This window comes from Lutzomyia longipalpis, chromosome 3 (assembly GCF_024334085.1).
Source record: "Lutzomyia longipalpis isolate SR_M1_2022 chromosome 3, ASM2433408v1".
NCBI classification, from domain to species: domain Eukaryota; kingdom Metazoa; phylum Arthropoda; class Insecta; order Diptera; family Psychodidae; genus Lutzomyia; species Lutzomyia longipalpis.
In genome coordinates this window covers 10363496-10379355 of record NC_074709.1, presented here as the reverse complement: position 1 = coordinate 10379355, position 15860 = coordinate 10363496, and the positions used below count along the sequence as shown (strand labels likewise).

Below are 15860 nucleotides of genomic sequence, written 5' to 3'. Positions count from 1 at the left end.
AGGCTGGGGCAAATGTAGGGTTTTTTGCCGGAATTATGATCATATTTTATTTACAATAATGAAGTAACTAAAATATTTTATAAAAAATTATTTTCAATAAAAAAATATTTAGAAGCGGCTTCCGCAAAAAGTCAAACTGCCTATTAATAACTTCTCTTAATTTAAAAAAAAATTGTAGTCTGTAGTAAAGCCTTCGATAATAACCACACTACTTTTTTAATAGAAAAATATTCTCAAGCCTGAATAAAAATAATTTTTAATCATGGAAGGATTTAAAGAAAGAAATCCCTTTTTTGGTCAACAAATTCATTAAATATTCTTATAGAGTTATTTCCTTTTAATATTTATCAAAATACCTTAAAAATCTTTAGAATAAAAAAATAATTTTTAATTTAATACGGAATTAAAGAAAGAAATCCACTTTCTTATTAACAAATTCACTAATTATTCTTGAAGAGTTCTTTCCTTTTTCCTTCAAGATTCCCGAAAATTCTTTAAAAGAACAAAATGATTCTTTATTAAAGAAGGAATTAACTCTTTAAAAATAATTAATGAATTTGTTGACAAAGAAGTGAGTTTCTGTCTATAATTCCGTGTCAAATTAAAAATCATTTTTTCATTCTAAAGATTTTTAAGGTATTTTGATAAAAATTAAAAGGAAATAATAATAATAATTAAAAAAAAATTTTGCCCCAGGAATTGTTCAGGACTTGATAATCCTGGGATGAGATACCCAATCCGGAGGTCATCCCATCATTACCAATGAGGAGTGACCACAATTCCGGCGAAAAATAAAAAAATTTGCCCCAGCCTCCCCTAATTTTCCAGAATATGATTTCCTGGGATGAGATCCTCAATCCGGAGCTCACTCCATCATTACTTATGAGGAGTGACCACAAAACTGTCGAAAAATAAATTTTTTTGCCCCAGCCTCCCCTAATTTTCCAGTATTTGGTAATCCTGGGATGACTTCCCCAATCCGGAGGTCACTCCATCATTACCAATAAGGAGTGACCACAATTCCGGCGAAAAATAAAAATTTTTGCCCCAGCCTCCCCTATTTTTCCAGTACTTGGTAATCCTGGGATGACTTCCTCAATCCGGAGGTCATCCCATCATTACCAATGAGGAGTGACCACAATTCCGGCGAAAAATAAAAAAATTTGCCCCAGCCTCCCCTAATTTTCCAGTACTTGGTAATCCTGGGATGACTTCCTCAATCCGGAGGTCATCCCATCATTACCAATAAGGAGTGACCACAATTCCGGCGAAAAATAATTTTTTTTTACCCCAGCCTCCCCTAATTTTCCAGTACTTGGTAATCCTGGGATGACTTCCCCAATCCGGAGGTCACTCCATCATTACTTATGAGGAGTGACCACAAAACTGGCGAAAAATAAAAATTTTTGCCCCAGCCTCCCCTATTTTTCCAGTACTTGGTAATCCTGGGATGACTTCCTCAATCCGGAGGTCATCCCATCATTACCAATAAGGAGTGACCACAATTCCGGCGAAAAATAATTTTTTTTGCCCCAGCCTCCCCTAATTTTCCAGTACTTGGTAATCCTGGGATGACTTCCACAATCCGGAGGTCACTCCATCATTACCAGTGAGGAGTGATCACAAAACTGGCGAAGAATAAAAATTTTTGCCCCAGCCTCCCCTATTTTTCCAGTACTTGATAATCCTGGGATGACTTCCACAATCCGGAGGTCATCCCATCATTACCAATGAGGAGTGACCACAATCCCGGCGAAAAATAAAAATTTTTGCCCCAGCCTCCCCTATTTTTTTAGAATATGATATTCCTGGGATGAGATCCCCAATCCGGAGATCACTCCATCATTACTTATGAGGAGTGACCACAAAACTGGCGAAAAATAAAAAAATTTTGCCCCAGCCTCCCCTATTTTTCCAGTACTTGGTAATCCTGGGATGACTTCCTCAATCCGGAGGTCATCCCATCATTACCAATAAGGAGTGACCACAATTCCGGCGAAAAATAATTTTTTTTGCCCCAGCCTCCCCTAATTTTCCAGAATATGATTTCCTGGGATGAGATCCTCAATCCGGAGCTCACTCCATCATTACTTATGAGGAGTGACCACAAAACTGGCGAAAAATAAATTTTTTTGCCCCAGCCTCCCCTAATTTTCCAGTATTTGGTAATCCTGGGATGACTTCCCCAATCCGGAGGTCACTCCATCATTACCAATAAGGAGTGACCACAATTCCGGCGAAAAATAAAAATTTTTGCCCCAGCCTCCCCTATTTTTCCAGTACTTGGTAATCCTGGGATGACTTCCTCAATCCGGAGGTCATCCCATCATTACCAATGAGCAGTGAACACAAAACTGGCGAAAAATAAAATTTTTTGCCCCAGCCTCCCCTAATTTTCCAGAATATGATATTCCTGGGATGACTTCCACAATCCGGAGGTCACTCCATCATTACTTATGAGGAGTGACCACAAAACTGACGAAAAATAAAAATTTTTGCCCCAGCCTCCCCTATTTTTCCAGTACTTGGTAATCCTGGGATGACTTCCTCAATCCGGAGGTCATCCCATCATTACCAATAAGGAGTGACCACAATTCCGGCGAAAAATAATTTTTTTTGCCCCAGCCTCCCCTAATTTTCCAGTACTTGGTAATCCTGGGATGACTTCCACAATCCGGAGGTCACTCCATCATTACCAGTGAGGAGTGATCACAAAACTGGCGAAGAATAAAAATTTTTGCCCCAGCCTCCCCTATTTTTCCAGTACTTGATAATCCTGGGATGACTTCCACAATCCGGAGGTCATCCCATCATTACCAATGAGGAGTGACCACAATCCCGGCGAAAAATAAAAATTTTTGCCCCAGCCTCCCCTATTTTTTTAGAATATGATATTCCTGGGATGAGATCCCCAATCCGGAGATCACTCCATCATTACTTATGAGGAGTGACCACAAAACTGGCGAAAAATAAAAAAATTTTGCCCCAGTCTCCCCTATTTTTCCAGTACTTGGTAATCCTGGGATGACTTCCTCAATCCGGAGGTCATCCCATCATTACCAATGAGCAGTGAACACAAAACTGGCGAAAAATAAAATTTTTTGCCCCAGCCTCCCCTAATTTTCCAGAATATGATTTCCTGGGATGAGATCCTCAATCCGGAGCTCACTCCATCATTACTTATGAGGAGTGACCACAAAACTGGCGAAAAATAAATTTTTTTGCCCCAGCCTCCCCTAATTTTCCAGTATTTGGTAATCCTGGGATGACTTCCCCAATCCGGAGGTCACTCCATCATTACCAATAAGGAGTGACCACAATTCCGGCGAAAAATAAAAATTTTTGCCCCAGCCTCCCCTATTTTTCCAGTACTTGGTAATCCTGGGATGACTTCCTCAATCCGGAGGTCATCCCATCATTACCAATGAGCAGTGAACACAAAACTGGCGAAAAATAAAATTTTTTGCCCCAGCCTCCCCTAATTTTCCAGAATATGATATTCCTGGGATGACTTCCACAATCCGGAGGTCACTCCATCATTACTTATGAGGAGTGACCACAAAACTGACGAAAAATAAAAATTTTTGCCCCAGCCTCCCCTATTTTTCCAGTACTTGGTAATCCTGGGATGACTTCCTCAATCCGGAGGTCACTCCATCATTACTTATGAGGAGTGACCACAAAACTGGCGAAAAATAAAAATTTTTGCCCCAGCCTCCCCTATTTTTCCAGTACTTGGTAATCCTGGGATGACTTCCTCAATCCGGAGGTCACTCCATCATTACTTATGAGGAGTGACCACAAAACTGGCGAAAAATAAATTTTTTTGCCCCAGCCTCCCCTAATTTTCCTGTACTTGGTAATCCTGGGATGACTTCCTCAATCCGGAGGTCATCCCATCATTACCAATGAGCAGTGAACACAAAACTGGCGAAAAATAAAATTTTTTGCCCCAGCCTCCCCTAATTTTCCAGAATATGATATTCCTGGGATGACTTCCACAATCCGGAGGTCACTCCATCATTACTTATGAGGAGTGACCACAAAACTGACGAAAAATAAAAATTTTTGCCCCAGCCTCCCCTATTTTTCCAGTACTTGGTAATCCTGGGATGACTTCCTCAATCCGGAGGTCACTCCATCATTACTTATGAGGAGTGACCACAAAACTGGCGAAAAATAAATTTTTTTGCCCCAGCCTCCCCTAATTTTCCAGTACTTGGTAATCCTGGGATGACTTCCTCAATCCGGAGGTCACTCCATCATTACCAATAAGGAGTGACCACAAAACTGGCGAAAAATAAATTTTTTTGCCCCAGCCTCCCCTAATTTTCCTGTACTTGGTAATCCTGGGATGACTTCCTCAATCCGGAGGTCATCCCATCATTACCAATGAGGATGATCACAAATCCGGCAGAAATACCAACATTTTTCATCAGCATCCCCATCATCGGGATGTAGAGTTGTGGCCAAATTGTGATAATCTCGAGGCAGGAAGCACTCATCCGGCAATGTTCATCCCATTCCCGGAACAGGAATGAGGAGAAATAGTGGCCAGGATTGTGCAATTAAGCGTTCTGGACATAAATGGGCGAGGAAGAAATACCCATCTAGCGCTAGAGTTCTGATGTCGCTCGAGTGTCGTTTACGAGAGAGGGAGAAGGCGCAATACGAAAAATGAATGCGTTAGAAGAGATTAAAAAATGCAAAACTTTCAAAGTTTTCAAAGCTCAAAGCTCTTCACGGTATTATAAGGCCGTGGAACTTGCGGTATTGAGCTGTGAATTCACCCTAAGAGGCGCTAAAATCAAAAACAAAAGCCTAACTTTAAGGGGCAATGGGCCTTATTCAGCGACCAAGAAACCCTTGAAATTCGCTTGAAATCTTGAAATTTCAGTTCAAAATTTAAGGATTTTAAGGGTTTCTTGGTCGCTCAATTAGGCCCAATATCTCCGAATCCCTTTCTAAAACATCAGAAACCTCTAGAACCATTCATTCAGTACAAAAAATGAGCCCGATCGGACAACATTGCATTTTAGGTGGTACACAGAAGCTGTGCTATTCTTTTCTTCGAAAGAATCACAGCTAAAATACCAAAAACTGTTTTGGTAAAACAAAAATCAATCTAGTATAATTTTCCATTGAAAGTGGCTGATTTTAGTTCCTTAACCAGTCAAATCTTAAACGAAATTGACTTTGAGCAGGAGCAGCTCTTGCTAGAAAAAAAAATGGCCGACATTGATTAGTCGTAGCTTGGGTCTCTGATTCAGATTATTTTCAAAATTCTAACTATTCGTCAGGAAAATTCTGATTATTCGGCAAGATTTGTATGATTCGGTAAAATAAATCGAAATATTCGACAGATAAAGACCCCTTGGACTTTCTGGTTTTTCATAAAGCTTTAGTTGCATTTTGTAGTGATCTTTTCTCTTTTTTTTTCTTAGGAGAAACATGGTTATCCAGAAGATTGTTGCTCGTCAAATTTTCGACTCGAGGGGAAACCCAACGGTTGAGGTGGATCTCACCACGAATCTCGGTATGTTCCGTGCAGCTGTGCCATCTGGTGCATCCACCGGAGTCCATGAGGCTCTGGAATTGCGTGACAATGACAAGAACAACTACCATGGCAAGGGTGTCCTCAAGGCTGTGGAGAACATCAATAAGATCATCGCTCCGGAGGTCATCAAGTCCGGGATTTGTGTGACTGCACAGGAGGATATGGATAATTTTATGTTGAAACTCGATGGGACGGAGAATAAGAGTAAATTCGGTGCCAATGCCATTCTCGGTGTATCACTGGCTGTTTGCAAAGCCGGTGCAGCTGCAAAGGGTGTACCACTGTATCAGCATATTGCTAACCTGGCTGGGAATCCCAACATCATTCTCCCCGTGCCAGCTTTTAATGTCATCAATGGGGGTAGTCATGCTGGCAATAAACTCGCCATGCAGGAATTCATGATTCTCCCCACGGGAGCTACATCCTTCACGGAGGCCATGAAGATTGGATCGGAGGTGTATCATCACCTGAAGAAGGTTATCAATAATAAATTCGGTCTGGATGCTACAGCTGTGGGTGATGAGGGTGGCTTTGCACCCAACATTCTCAACAACAAGGATGCCCTATTCCTCATTCAGGATGCCATTGCCAAGGCTGGGTACACGGGCAAAGTTGAGATTGGAATGGATGTGGCTGCATCGGAATTCCACAAGGATGGGCTGTATGATTTGGACTTTAAGAATCCCAACAGCGATAAATCCCTCTGGCTCTCTCCGGATAAGCTCACCGAACTCTACATGGAATTCGTCAAGGAGTTCCCAATTACAAGCATTGAGGATCCCTTTGATCAGGATCACTGGGATGCCTGGTCGAAAATGACTGCCGGTACGAATATCCAAATTGTCGGCGATGATCTCACCGTAACCAATCCCAAGCGTATTGCCACGGCTGTTGAGAAGAAGGCCTGCAATTGCTTGTTGCTCAAAGTCAATCAAATTGGCACGGTGACGGAGTCCATTAAGGCCCATAACTTGGCCAAGAGCAATGGCTGGGGTACTATGGTATCCCACAGATCTGGTGAAACGGAGGACACGTTCATTGCTGATCTCGTAGTGGGACTCAGCACTGGGCAAATTAAGACAGGTGCCCCGTGCCGCTCTGAACGATTGGCCAAGTACAATCAAATCCTGAGGATTGAGGAGGAACTCGGTGCTGGCGCCAAATTTGCCGGAAAGAGCTTCCGTAAGCCACAGTAATGTGTCACTTGGCTTTCCCCACGGATTACCCTCGAGGTGTTCGCAAGAATTTATAATATCCACGAAAGGAGACAATACAGAAGGGCTTTAGAAGCCCATTTCTTCTTTCTAAATCATTGTAATCGATTAATCTTAAAGAAATCAATAAAACTTTCTCGTTGGGAATCGTTTCGTAGACAAACATGTTGTTTTTTTATTCCTAAAAAAAGATTTGAAGAGCTTAAAGACATCTTATTAATTCAAAGAAAAGTTTTTGCATGAAAAATTCTATATTTAGAAACTTTCCGTGAATGTTTGAAGATCAAAAATTCTTATCAAATGATCATCGCCACAGCTTGCCAGATGAAGATGTTTCCCTGGTCGAAATCTCAAACTTTTGACTGTAGAACTGTGAGCATCCCTAGAAGCCAACAAGAGGGGCAATTAAGTGAAATTTAAGGTGAAGAAAATCTTAATAAGAACTTACGAATTCTCAATGGTATGAAGAATTTCCCACGAATCTCCCAGGGAGCAGAGACTGATTTTCCCGGATTCAAATCCAATTGCAGCAAAGAAGCGATTTTGAATGAAATTCCCAGCAAAATCCAAAGCTGTGATTGAATCGTCAAAGGTGTGAACAGCTTGGGGGCTGTAGAATGCCAGAGATCCATTCTCAGTGTTACTTTTCTTCCAGGCAACAAGTTTCCCATCCCTTGATCCTGTGGCAAAAATGCTCGAATCATGAGACCAGCCACAGCACCAGATGATTCTCGTGTGAATCCCATTTGTCTTATCGCTGATGGCTGTGCAGGTGAATTTCCCAGATTCCTCGGGAAGTTTCTCAAACACACTGAAGCGACGATCGCGGGACACGATGAGAATACGCGAATTGTCCGGAGAGAATCGAATTTGTGTCACTGTGAGCTGGTGAGCGTGGAGATTTTGTATGGGATGCCATGTGCTCGTATCCCAGAGGATCACTTTAGCATGCTCAGCATTGCTAGCACGGCAGGAGGAGGCAAGTATTTTGCCATCAGGACTCACAGCTAAGGCATAGACATCGTATCCGTGCCCGTAGAGCTTTTGGAATTCCACCCAAAGAGAATTTTGACGGAGATATTCCTCAGTAGGTGGACCCTTGAGAACTTCTTCCACATTGATGACTCCTTCGGTGTTTTGTGCTTGTGCTGAGAGACCCAGTGCTGATATGGCAACGCTCTCTACATTGCTGTTTAGCAGATTCTCAAGCTCCGTCTCCGGAGGGGGTTTGCACACAGCCATGAAGTTCTTCCCGAAGACAGTGGGCGCCTGGAAGCAGCGAATAATCTTCTCTTCAGCCGCGGAAAGGAATTTGAAGCGGGATAGAGGTGCAATGGCCTGCAAATCATATCCATGAATCTGTGGACGTGCAATTTCATGCCATGTTCGCTCCTCATGATGTTCCCATTGGCCATGAATGCGTGTGGTTTGATCTGCTGATACGGATAGAAGATATTCTCCAAGAGGTTCCCACGAAATGTCCCTCACAGACCCAAAATGCCCACCAAATGTGCATGCAACATCCCAATTCTCCTGCCCAGGGATCTTCTGCCAAATCTGAAGCCCCCCCTGAAAGTTGTGAGTTAGCACGGAGTCACAATCACGCCCGAAGAGTGCTGTGAGGAATCCCATTTGGTTGCCTCCTATATCCCCAAGACGAACATCCTCGAGCCACAAATCATCAGCGGATTGTGTCCAGATCACTACAGATTTATCAATAGAAGCTGACAACAGTTGCAAATTCCCATCAGCTTTCCTTCCCAGCTGCACACTGTACACCCATCCTTCGTGTCCCTTCAGCACAGACTCCAGTTCAATTTGAAAAGTTTCCCCTGAGCACTGGAATTTGAGTTTCTCCAGATGATTGGATTCTCCCTCAATGCCTGTACTCTCAATTTTTTGGAAGCGTGACAGTCGCCACAATCTCACGTAGTTGTCTTGTGCTGATGTAGCTACAATCATATCCTGGCTCTCAGGGCAGCTAGCCACGTCAATCCCACGAATCCAATCTACGTGTCCCACGAGAGTTTTCTTCAATTCAAAATTCTTCCCAGAATCCACATAGAGATTAATTTTGTTCTCACTCGTTCCCACAAGGAGCATAACACTCCCTGTGTCCAAGAATTTTGCCAATCGCACCACTAGGCAGAAGCCTCTACCCAAATCCAGTGTTTCTTTCAGCATCACATCATCTTGGTTCTTTTCCCAAATTTCCACGAAGGAATCCTTTAGACCAGCTGCAATCGTCAATTTCTCAGACACCCTTATTCCATCAACGGTACAAATTCCACACTTTCGTCCACCATTGAGAGGCACCGGAAGGGGAACATCATCTTCATTCCGGAACATCCACACATTAACTGTGCCGTCATCAGAGGCAGAAAGCAATTCCCAGGATGCATCATCTTCCTCTTCCACGAACTTTACAGCATTGACATGATCGCGATGACCAACGAGAGTCCGTACAACTTGCCAGGTAGCCTAAAGAAAGCCCAAGAATTTCCTGAACTTCCTAGAATTCATGTAAAATAGCAAATTCAATACTCACGCCAATCTCCCGGGCTATCGCGACACTGTTGCATGTTCCAAAGGCAATTGTCTTCCTCCGGATATTCCAATCTACAGCACTGGAAGTCCTGTTGCTGGCCACGGATGTGTACAAGTTCTTTGTTTTCATTTTGGAAGGGAAACACGTGTACGGGATAAAACTCGGAATATCATTGGACATGTCTGATGAACATCCATGTCAGTCAAAATAAATTTTAGGGAAGACCGGGGAAAAGCTAGTAAAAAGGCTAAAAGTCGTTTTGATCAAAATGTTCCAAAAATTTATATTAAGCAAAAGGATATTCCTCTAATAATGTTCTAAACTGTGTTTATAGGTTAATAACGATTAATTATATTAAAAAAAAGTTTTTTTGGTGGTAACAATTTTCATTTACATACAACTAAAGTTTTGTTCATAAAACTTCGGGTAAAGGAACTCTCAAATGTTTGCAATTATTCTCCTTCATTCTTAGATGTGGACCTTTACTGTATTTTTTCATTTTAACAATAGGGGTAACTGGGGTAAAATGGTGAATTTGAAAGTAAAATAAAAATTAATATCTCAAGAAGCAGTGGTTACCCCTGCCCAAGCGTAGAAAGTTTTATAATAATTGATCCAATATTTTGCCTTTTATTTGAAAAACAAATTCTAACCTCAAAGTTACTTTGACCTCTTAACTACAAATTAGGTTTTTTTGATCCAAATGAATTTTTAGACAGAGTAACTATTGCTAAACACGAATCTAATCTGAATTTTCAAAAAAAAATTCCGAATTTTCCCGTAGAACACTGATAGTAAAAAATACCGCTTGGGGCAAAATGGTGATTTGGTGTTTTTTTTTAAACTTTTTAAATTTTAGAAAAAAAATTACACTAATCACCATAGCTATTACTTACAATTTATAATATTTGATCACTCACTATTACCAATTTTTATAAACTAAAAAAAAAATAAAAAAGGCAATTTCTTAAATTTAAAGTTTTATTTTTATTAAAAAAAAGTTTTAATTGGCACACAAATCTCTCATTCTCAGTAGGTATTATAGTGTCTTACTAAAATAATTTCATTAAATTAAGATTAGCGAACAAAAAAATGCAATTAACCATTTTACCCCAGGATTTTTGGAACAGACAATTTTGCAAGGGTTTGGAAAATGGGCTGAAAAAGTATTTTCCCATTGAGATAGAGAAAAATCGTCTGAGACAAAGTTGTAGCCCGGAAAATTTCCTATAAAATAGTTGTCATGGGAAATCTCAAATATTTCCACGAAACTCAGGAAAAATTATCTCCCAAAAATTCACTATTTTACCCCAGGTTCCCCTACATCTAAAAAATCATTCCTAATATAAGATAATTTCTAATTAGCTCATGAAGCTCGTGAAAATGTGAAAATTAAAAAAAATATTAAAAGCTTCATGAAGAGTACTAAAATGACCGTGAAATTGTGACTTAAAGTTTATTTTAGTGGCTGTAAAATTTGTGTAATTCAAGTTAATAGCGCGGCTGAAGCACAACACAAATTATCTGAAGAACTGATACCCAAGATCAGCAGGTATTGATCGTCCAAGTCCATATAGCACGCTTTCAATATCTTTTTTTTTATAGTCAGTGCTTGATAATTATATACTTGCCAAGTTCAAGAAATACGCACGTGCCTCGCAGTTTTTAATTAAAGGTTCAGAAATGAATCTTCTGTGATGACGTTGAATGGTTTTGGAAGCTTTTTGTGATTAAAATGTATTTTTTTTAAGTCCAAAAGTGGGTTATTCTTTAGATTTAAGTCCCAGTTACCTTAAAAAAAATACAACTCCAATGATAAGCGATGTTATGTGGAATGAGTATTCGGAGAAAATCCCAAAGATTTAATCAATTGCCTTTTATCAACGAGAGGTGTAACTGATAACTCCTCTGTGGCTCACAGGTATCTCATACCTTCTTCATAAACTCATTCGTTTTCTGGCAATTTGTGACTAAAGTTGCCTTTTTCGCGGGCAATTCTTTTTAATCGACAATTAATTATATATATTTTTTAAAGTGGATAATAATTATTTTTCTCAGTTTTTTATTCTTCTAACGGTTTTTTTAAACATTTTCTTAACGATTTTTTGCCACGAAATACAAGGAGAGGCATTTCCTCTATTTTATTGGTGAAAAAGTTTGCGCTTCTCTGCAGGTAAATTTTTGGAGTGATTTTGTACTATTAAAATTCGAGTTGAATGAAACCTGTTTTTCGATCTAACGATCCTCAAGAATGGGGATTGCTTCGTGTGTCGAAAATTTTACGCTTTTTCAATCGTGTTCGTCGCACTTTGTGTTAGTCTTAAGTTTTGAAGTACTTTGGAGCAGCTTTTATTGCATTCATTTTTCTCCCACCTTTTCACACCTCCAGATAACGTCTTCACATCAGTCTCTCCCCTCAGGTATTGAGTGCTTTTTGTTGGTTGTAAATGTGATATTTTCATTCATTGAAATGTGAAGAATGCCCCCATGCTTACTCATTATTGGGATGTTTCTTAAAGCAAATAACTCGTGGTGAGCAATAATGCAAATTGCACTGTTAATGTGACTTTATTCGCAGAGCTAAAAAAAAATGAGTGGTGCTGAAAATCGTGCCTTTGAACTGGAAGAGGTGAGAAGAATTTTTTTTTTAATTTCAAAAGAAATAACAAACTTTAAAAAAAATTATAGGCACGTCTAGAAGTTGTTGATAACGGAAAGAAAGTCAATGGAAACGATGATGAGGAGGATGCACCCATTGCTGTTGCTTCAACTAGTTCCATACCGCCGAAAAAGACAACATTCCTGGACAAAATTTGGGAATTCCTGGGAAAGAATAAGCAAATAATTGTAACAATAGTTCTTGTTCTTTTAAATATTGGCGTTTTCATCTATTTTGGCTTTGCAACACATTTCTTTGTAGAATACAGTAAGTACTGATTCTCTCAAGTACTTCCTTCCAGTTTCTCAATGTACTTTATCTTCCCCCCATTACAGCATGTTCCTCAGGCGGGAATTGTGACATGGGCTGGTGCCATGGGTATGGATTCCTCATAATTCTCATGGTACTCATCTACGTGGGCCTTATTTACTTCCAAATCATCAAACGCTTCTGGGGACGGCAGATTGCCAAAAGTGCCATTGAGCCCTTTACGAAATTCATAAGGAAACTCTTCAGTTCTCGCTTTGTACGCGTGGGTGCTGTGCTCATAGTTTTAGCGGCATTTGTGGTTTATTTGGTGTTTGAGACAACAGATAACCGGAATCGCCTAAGAGGATTGGTGGGAATTGCTGTGATTCTTGGTTTTGGATTTATCTTCTCCAAGCATCCGTCGTACGTAAGTTCTTTTGAATTTATTAACCTCTAGGCCGCCAAGCGGGGTCGTTGAACGACCCCAGCCCTATATTTCGTGCTATAACTTAATAAATATAAAAGATACCATTCCCATCTTTTGGAAATAAGTTCTTTGGTTATCTGAGGAGGTTGTGTAAAAATTACAGCACAATCCGTCCACCACAAGAAAAGTTATTGAGGAAAATGTAGAAGAAGGGAATTCAAAAATTGGTGTAACGGCCATGCTGCGGAAAATTTCTTAGAATGAAGTTAGTCACATCATAAATCATATGGTTGAAGGGGGTTGAAGGGTTGTGTTTACTTTCTCACTTTACCATCTCAGTGTCAGAATTATCGCGAATAAGTAACATAAACAACATAAAACATAATTAGAAGCATATAAATGTGCAAAACAATAAAGAATATTCGAGAAATATTGCCATTTATCACGGTGCGGGAAGTGAGGGGAATGTGGGGAAGTAGTGAAAAAAAAATAGCAGTTGCGGTCAACTTCGTGGCAAATTTCTCACGAAGAAAGTGTGAAAAATGAGTGAAAAATGTTTTTCCCTAATATCTTCTTCTGCGTGTTTCCGGGTGGCGAATTTGTGATGCAAGGGGCAAGAGGACTATATAAGGAGTCTAAAGGTAGTGACCCGACAGTTCCCGGTTTTATAGTTTATGAGAAAATCGACTTCCTTCTTGGGGTCGTTCAACGACCCCACCTTGGCGCTCTAAGGAAGCTCCAAGGTCTTGGCGGCCAGCAGGTTAACTAAACTCGCTTAAAAAAAATGACTTGAAACTGGATGATCTTATAGGAATCCTTTCATTCAAGATGTTTGCAGTTTAAATTTGAGTTTAAAGTGGAATATAATATTTTACAAGAGCGACTGATGAATGATTACCCTTTACTCGAAATGTCAAAGAAATTGTATTTATTCTTTGTTTTAAATTAATTTCCAACGTTAATCTTTTAGTATGAATGAATTGAAGAGATCGCACAAGGGGAGTTTATCTGGACGAAATTATTCGGATCTTTGGAAATATTCGGATGATTCGCCAAGGAATTTCAAATATAAGTCCAAGCCTAAAAATGTTAAATTCAGGCATAAAAGCACTTAAACCGGAAAGTAGTAAATTAATGCTAGAAAGTATTAAATAGAACCTAAAAAAAAGACTAGTCCTAAAAACGTTTTTGGATTTATTTTTTTCAATTTTGAGTTGTTCGGTTTTAAGCAAAAGATGTTACTGCGAAATCAAATATTCGGATCTTTAAAAATATTCGGATGATTCGCTTAAAAAACCAAAATATTCGCTTGATAAACACCCCTTGAGATCGCATCAATGATTTCATTTTCATATGACCCCAAATAAGATTTTTTGAATTCAGTTTTCTTGAACTCAAAAATGAGGATTAATTTAATATTTAAATTACGTACTAAAAAATTAAATCATTTCTTGAATTATTTTTTTTTAATATCTATTCTCCTTACAAATAACTTATGAAGTTTATTCTTTAAAAAACTGTTCTTGTATAAAAATATCAGCTTATGGCATTATTGAGATATTTGCACAACACAAAGATTAAAAAAATATTATGAAATTTATTTTTTTTTCATTGGAAATTTGATAAAGGCTCTATTGATTTATTTAACTTCTTCCTGCTGTTCGTATTTTGCCATTTATCGCATGATTCTTTGTAGAGTATTTTGATCTCAAATTTTAAAAATTTGCGTCTCAGGAAATTGATAAAATGATTGCATTTGATATTTCAAAAGGTAAACTGGCGTCCAGTGATTATGGGAACGATTCTTCAGTTCCTTTTGGGTCTCTTCTGTATTCGATGGGATGTAGGTCGGAGTATCTTTGACTGCATTGGGCAAAAAGTTACAACATTCCTCAACTATGCTAATGATGGTGCTCAATTTGTTTATGGGGAATTTCTCATTTCCGAAGGAGTTTTTGCATTTTTCGTGAGTTTCTTCACCAATTTTTCCTGCATTTACAACAAATTAATATTTAAAAAAAAATTATCCTTTACAGGTTCTAACTGTGATCTTCTTCTTCAGTTTTATGATTTCCGTTCTCTACTATTTGGGTGTAATGCAATTTGTTGTGATTAAATTGGGATGGATTCTTCAGGTGTGCTTGGGTACAACGGTTTGTGAGAGTGTCAATGCAGCTGGAAATATTTTCCTTGGTCAAACGGAATCGCCACTCCTGATTAGGCCGTATTTGAAGGTATGATAGTTCTACTCTTTTAAATCAATTAAGAGATTTTTTAAAGCTATAAATAATTCATTTTCTTCCTTAGAAATTGACTAACTCAGAAATGCATTCAATTATGACATCAGGATTTGCAACGGTCGCTGGATCCGTTTTAGCAGCATACATTTCATTTGGTGCAAATCCAGCATACCTCATAACAGCCACAGTTATGGCAGCACCTGGAAGTTTATGCTACTCCAAACTCTTCTATCCGGAAACGGAGAAAAGTGCAACGAGTTCAGATAATATTGAAATGGAAAAAACAACGGATTCATCAATTCTCGATGCTGCCACAAATGGTGCTGTAACCGCCATTTCCCTTGTCTTGGGTATTATTGCCAATTTAATTGCCTTCGTGTCCTTTGTGGCATTCCTCAATGGTGTTTTGGGATTCTTTGGTCATCTCGTGGGGGCTGATGATATTTCTCTGGAAGTTATCTTTGGAAAAATCTTCCTACCCATTGCATGGATTATTGGTGTGCCGAATGAGGATTGTGACAGAATTGGACAAATTATTGGGATTAAGACTGTTGTAAATGAATTTGTGGCCTACAAGGCGCTAGGGGATGCCATACGTGAGGGTCAAGAGAACCCAGCTGTTGCCCTTAATCCACGAAGTATTGCCATTTGTACCTTTGCCATTTGTGGCTTTGCCAATCCAAGCTCTCTGGGCATCATGATCGGTGGTTTGGGTGCCATGGCACCGGAAAAGAGGTCAGCAATTACAGCTGTAGCCATTCGAGGTTTCATTGCGGGGACATGTGTGTGCTTCATTACAGCCAGTATTGCTGGTATTCTTATGGCTGACAATATGTTTGCCGATTTTGATATTGGTAATTCAACACGAAGAGTTTTTATGTAAGTGCCATTGATTTTTTTTTTAGATTTTAATGAACAAATTGTAAAGCAATTAAATAAAATTTAGTTATATTTTAATATATTCTC

The 15860-nt window shown here is 39.3% G+C and overlaps 3 protein-coding genes across 4 annotated transcripts in view; 2 read left to right on the top strand and 1 right to left on the bottom strand.

Annotated features, from left to right (window-relative positions):
• Window positions 1–6934, top strand: part of LOC129791915 (enolase) — a 12621-nt gene extending 5687 nt beyond the window's left edge. Inside the window, exon 2 of the mRNA XM_055830539.1 lies at window positions 5445–6934. Coding sequence (XP_055686514.1) covers window positions 5452–6753 — 1302 coding nt within the window. The 5' untranslated portion in view covers window positions 5445–5451 and the 3' untranslated portion in view covers window positions 6754–6934. The remainder of the gene's footprint in view (window positions 1–5444) is intronic.
• A 69-nt stretch (window positions 6935–7003) lies between these two features.
• On the bottom strand, window positions 7004–9518 carry LOC129791826 (elongator complex protein 2). Its single transcript, XM_055830373.1, has 3 exons — window positions 9320–9518; window positions 7220–9252; window positions 7004–7153 (listed from the first exon to the last, which is right to left on the bottom strand). The coding sequence occupies exons 1-3, from the start codon at window positions 9497–9499 to the stop codon at window positions 7027–7029; spliced, it is 2340 nt and encodes a 779-aa protein (XP_055686348.1). The 5' UTR covers window positions 9500–9518; the 3' UTR covers window positions 7004–7026.
• Window positions 9519–11191: 1673 nt separating this feature from the next.
• On the top strand, window positions 11192–15856 carry LOC129791853 (solute carrier family 28 member 3). Of its 2 annotated transcripts, XM_055830440.1 has the most exons (8): window positions 11192–11492; window positions 11709–11739; window positions 11898–11948; window positions 12008–12245; window positions 12314–12654; window positions 14426–14620; window positions 14691–14888; window positions 14962–15856. In XM_055830440.1, the coding sequence occupies exons 3-8, from the start codon at window positions 11910–11912 to the stop codon at window positions 15775–15777; spliced, it is 1827 nt and encodes a 608-aa protein (XP_055686415.1). In that variant the 5' UTR covers window positions 11192–11492; window positions 11709–11739; window positions 11898–11909; the 3' UTR covers window positions 15778–15856. The 2 variants fall into 2 exon arrangements, with proteins under 2 accessions (XP_055686415.1, XP_055686413.1); XM_055830438.1 differs by lacking the exon at window positions 11709–11739.
• The last annotated feature ends 4 nt before the right edge of the window (window positions 15857–15860 follow it).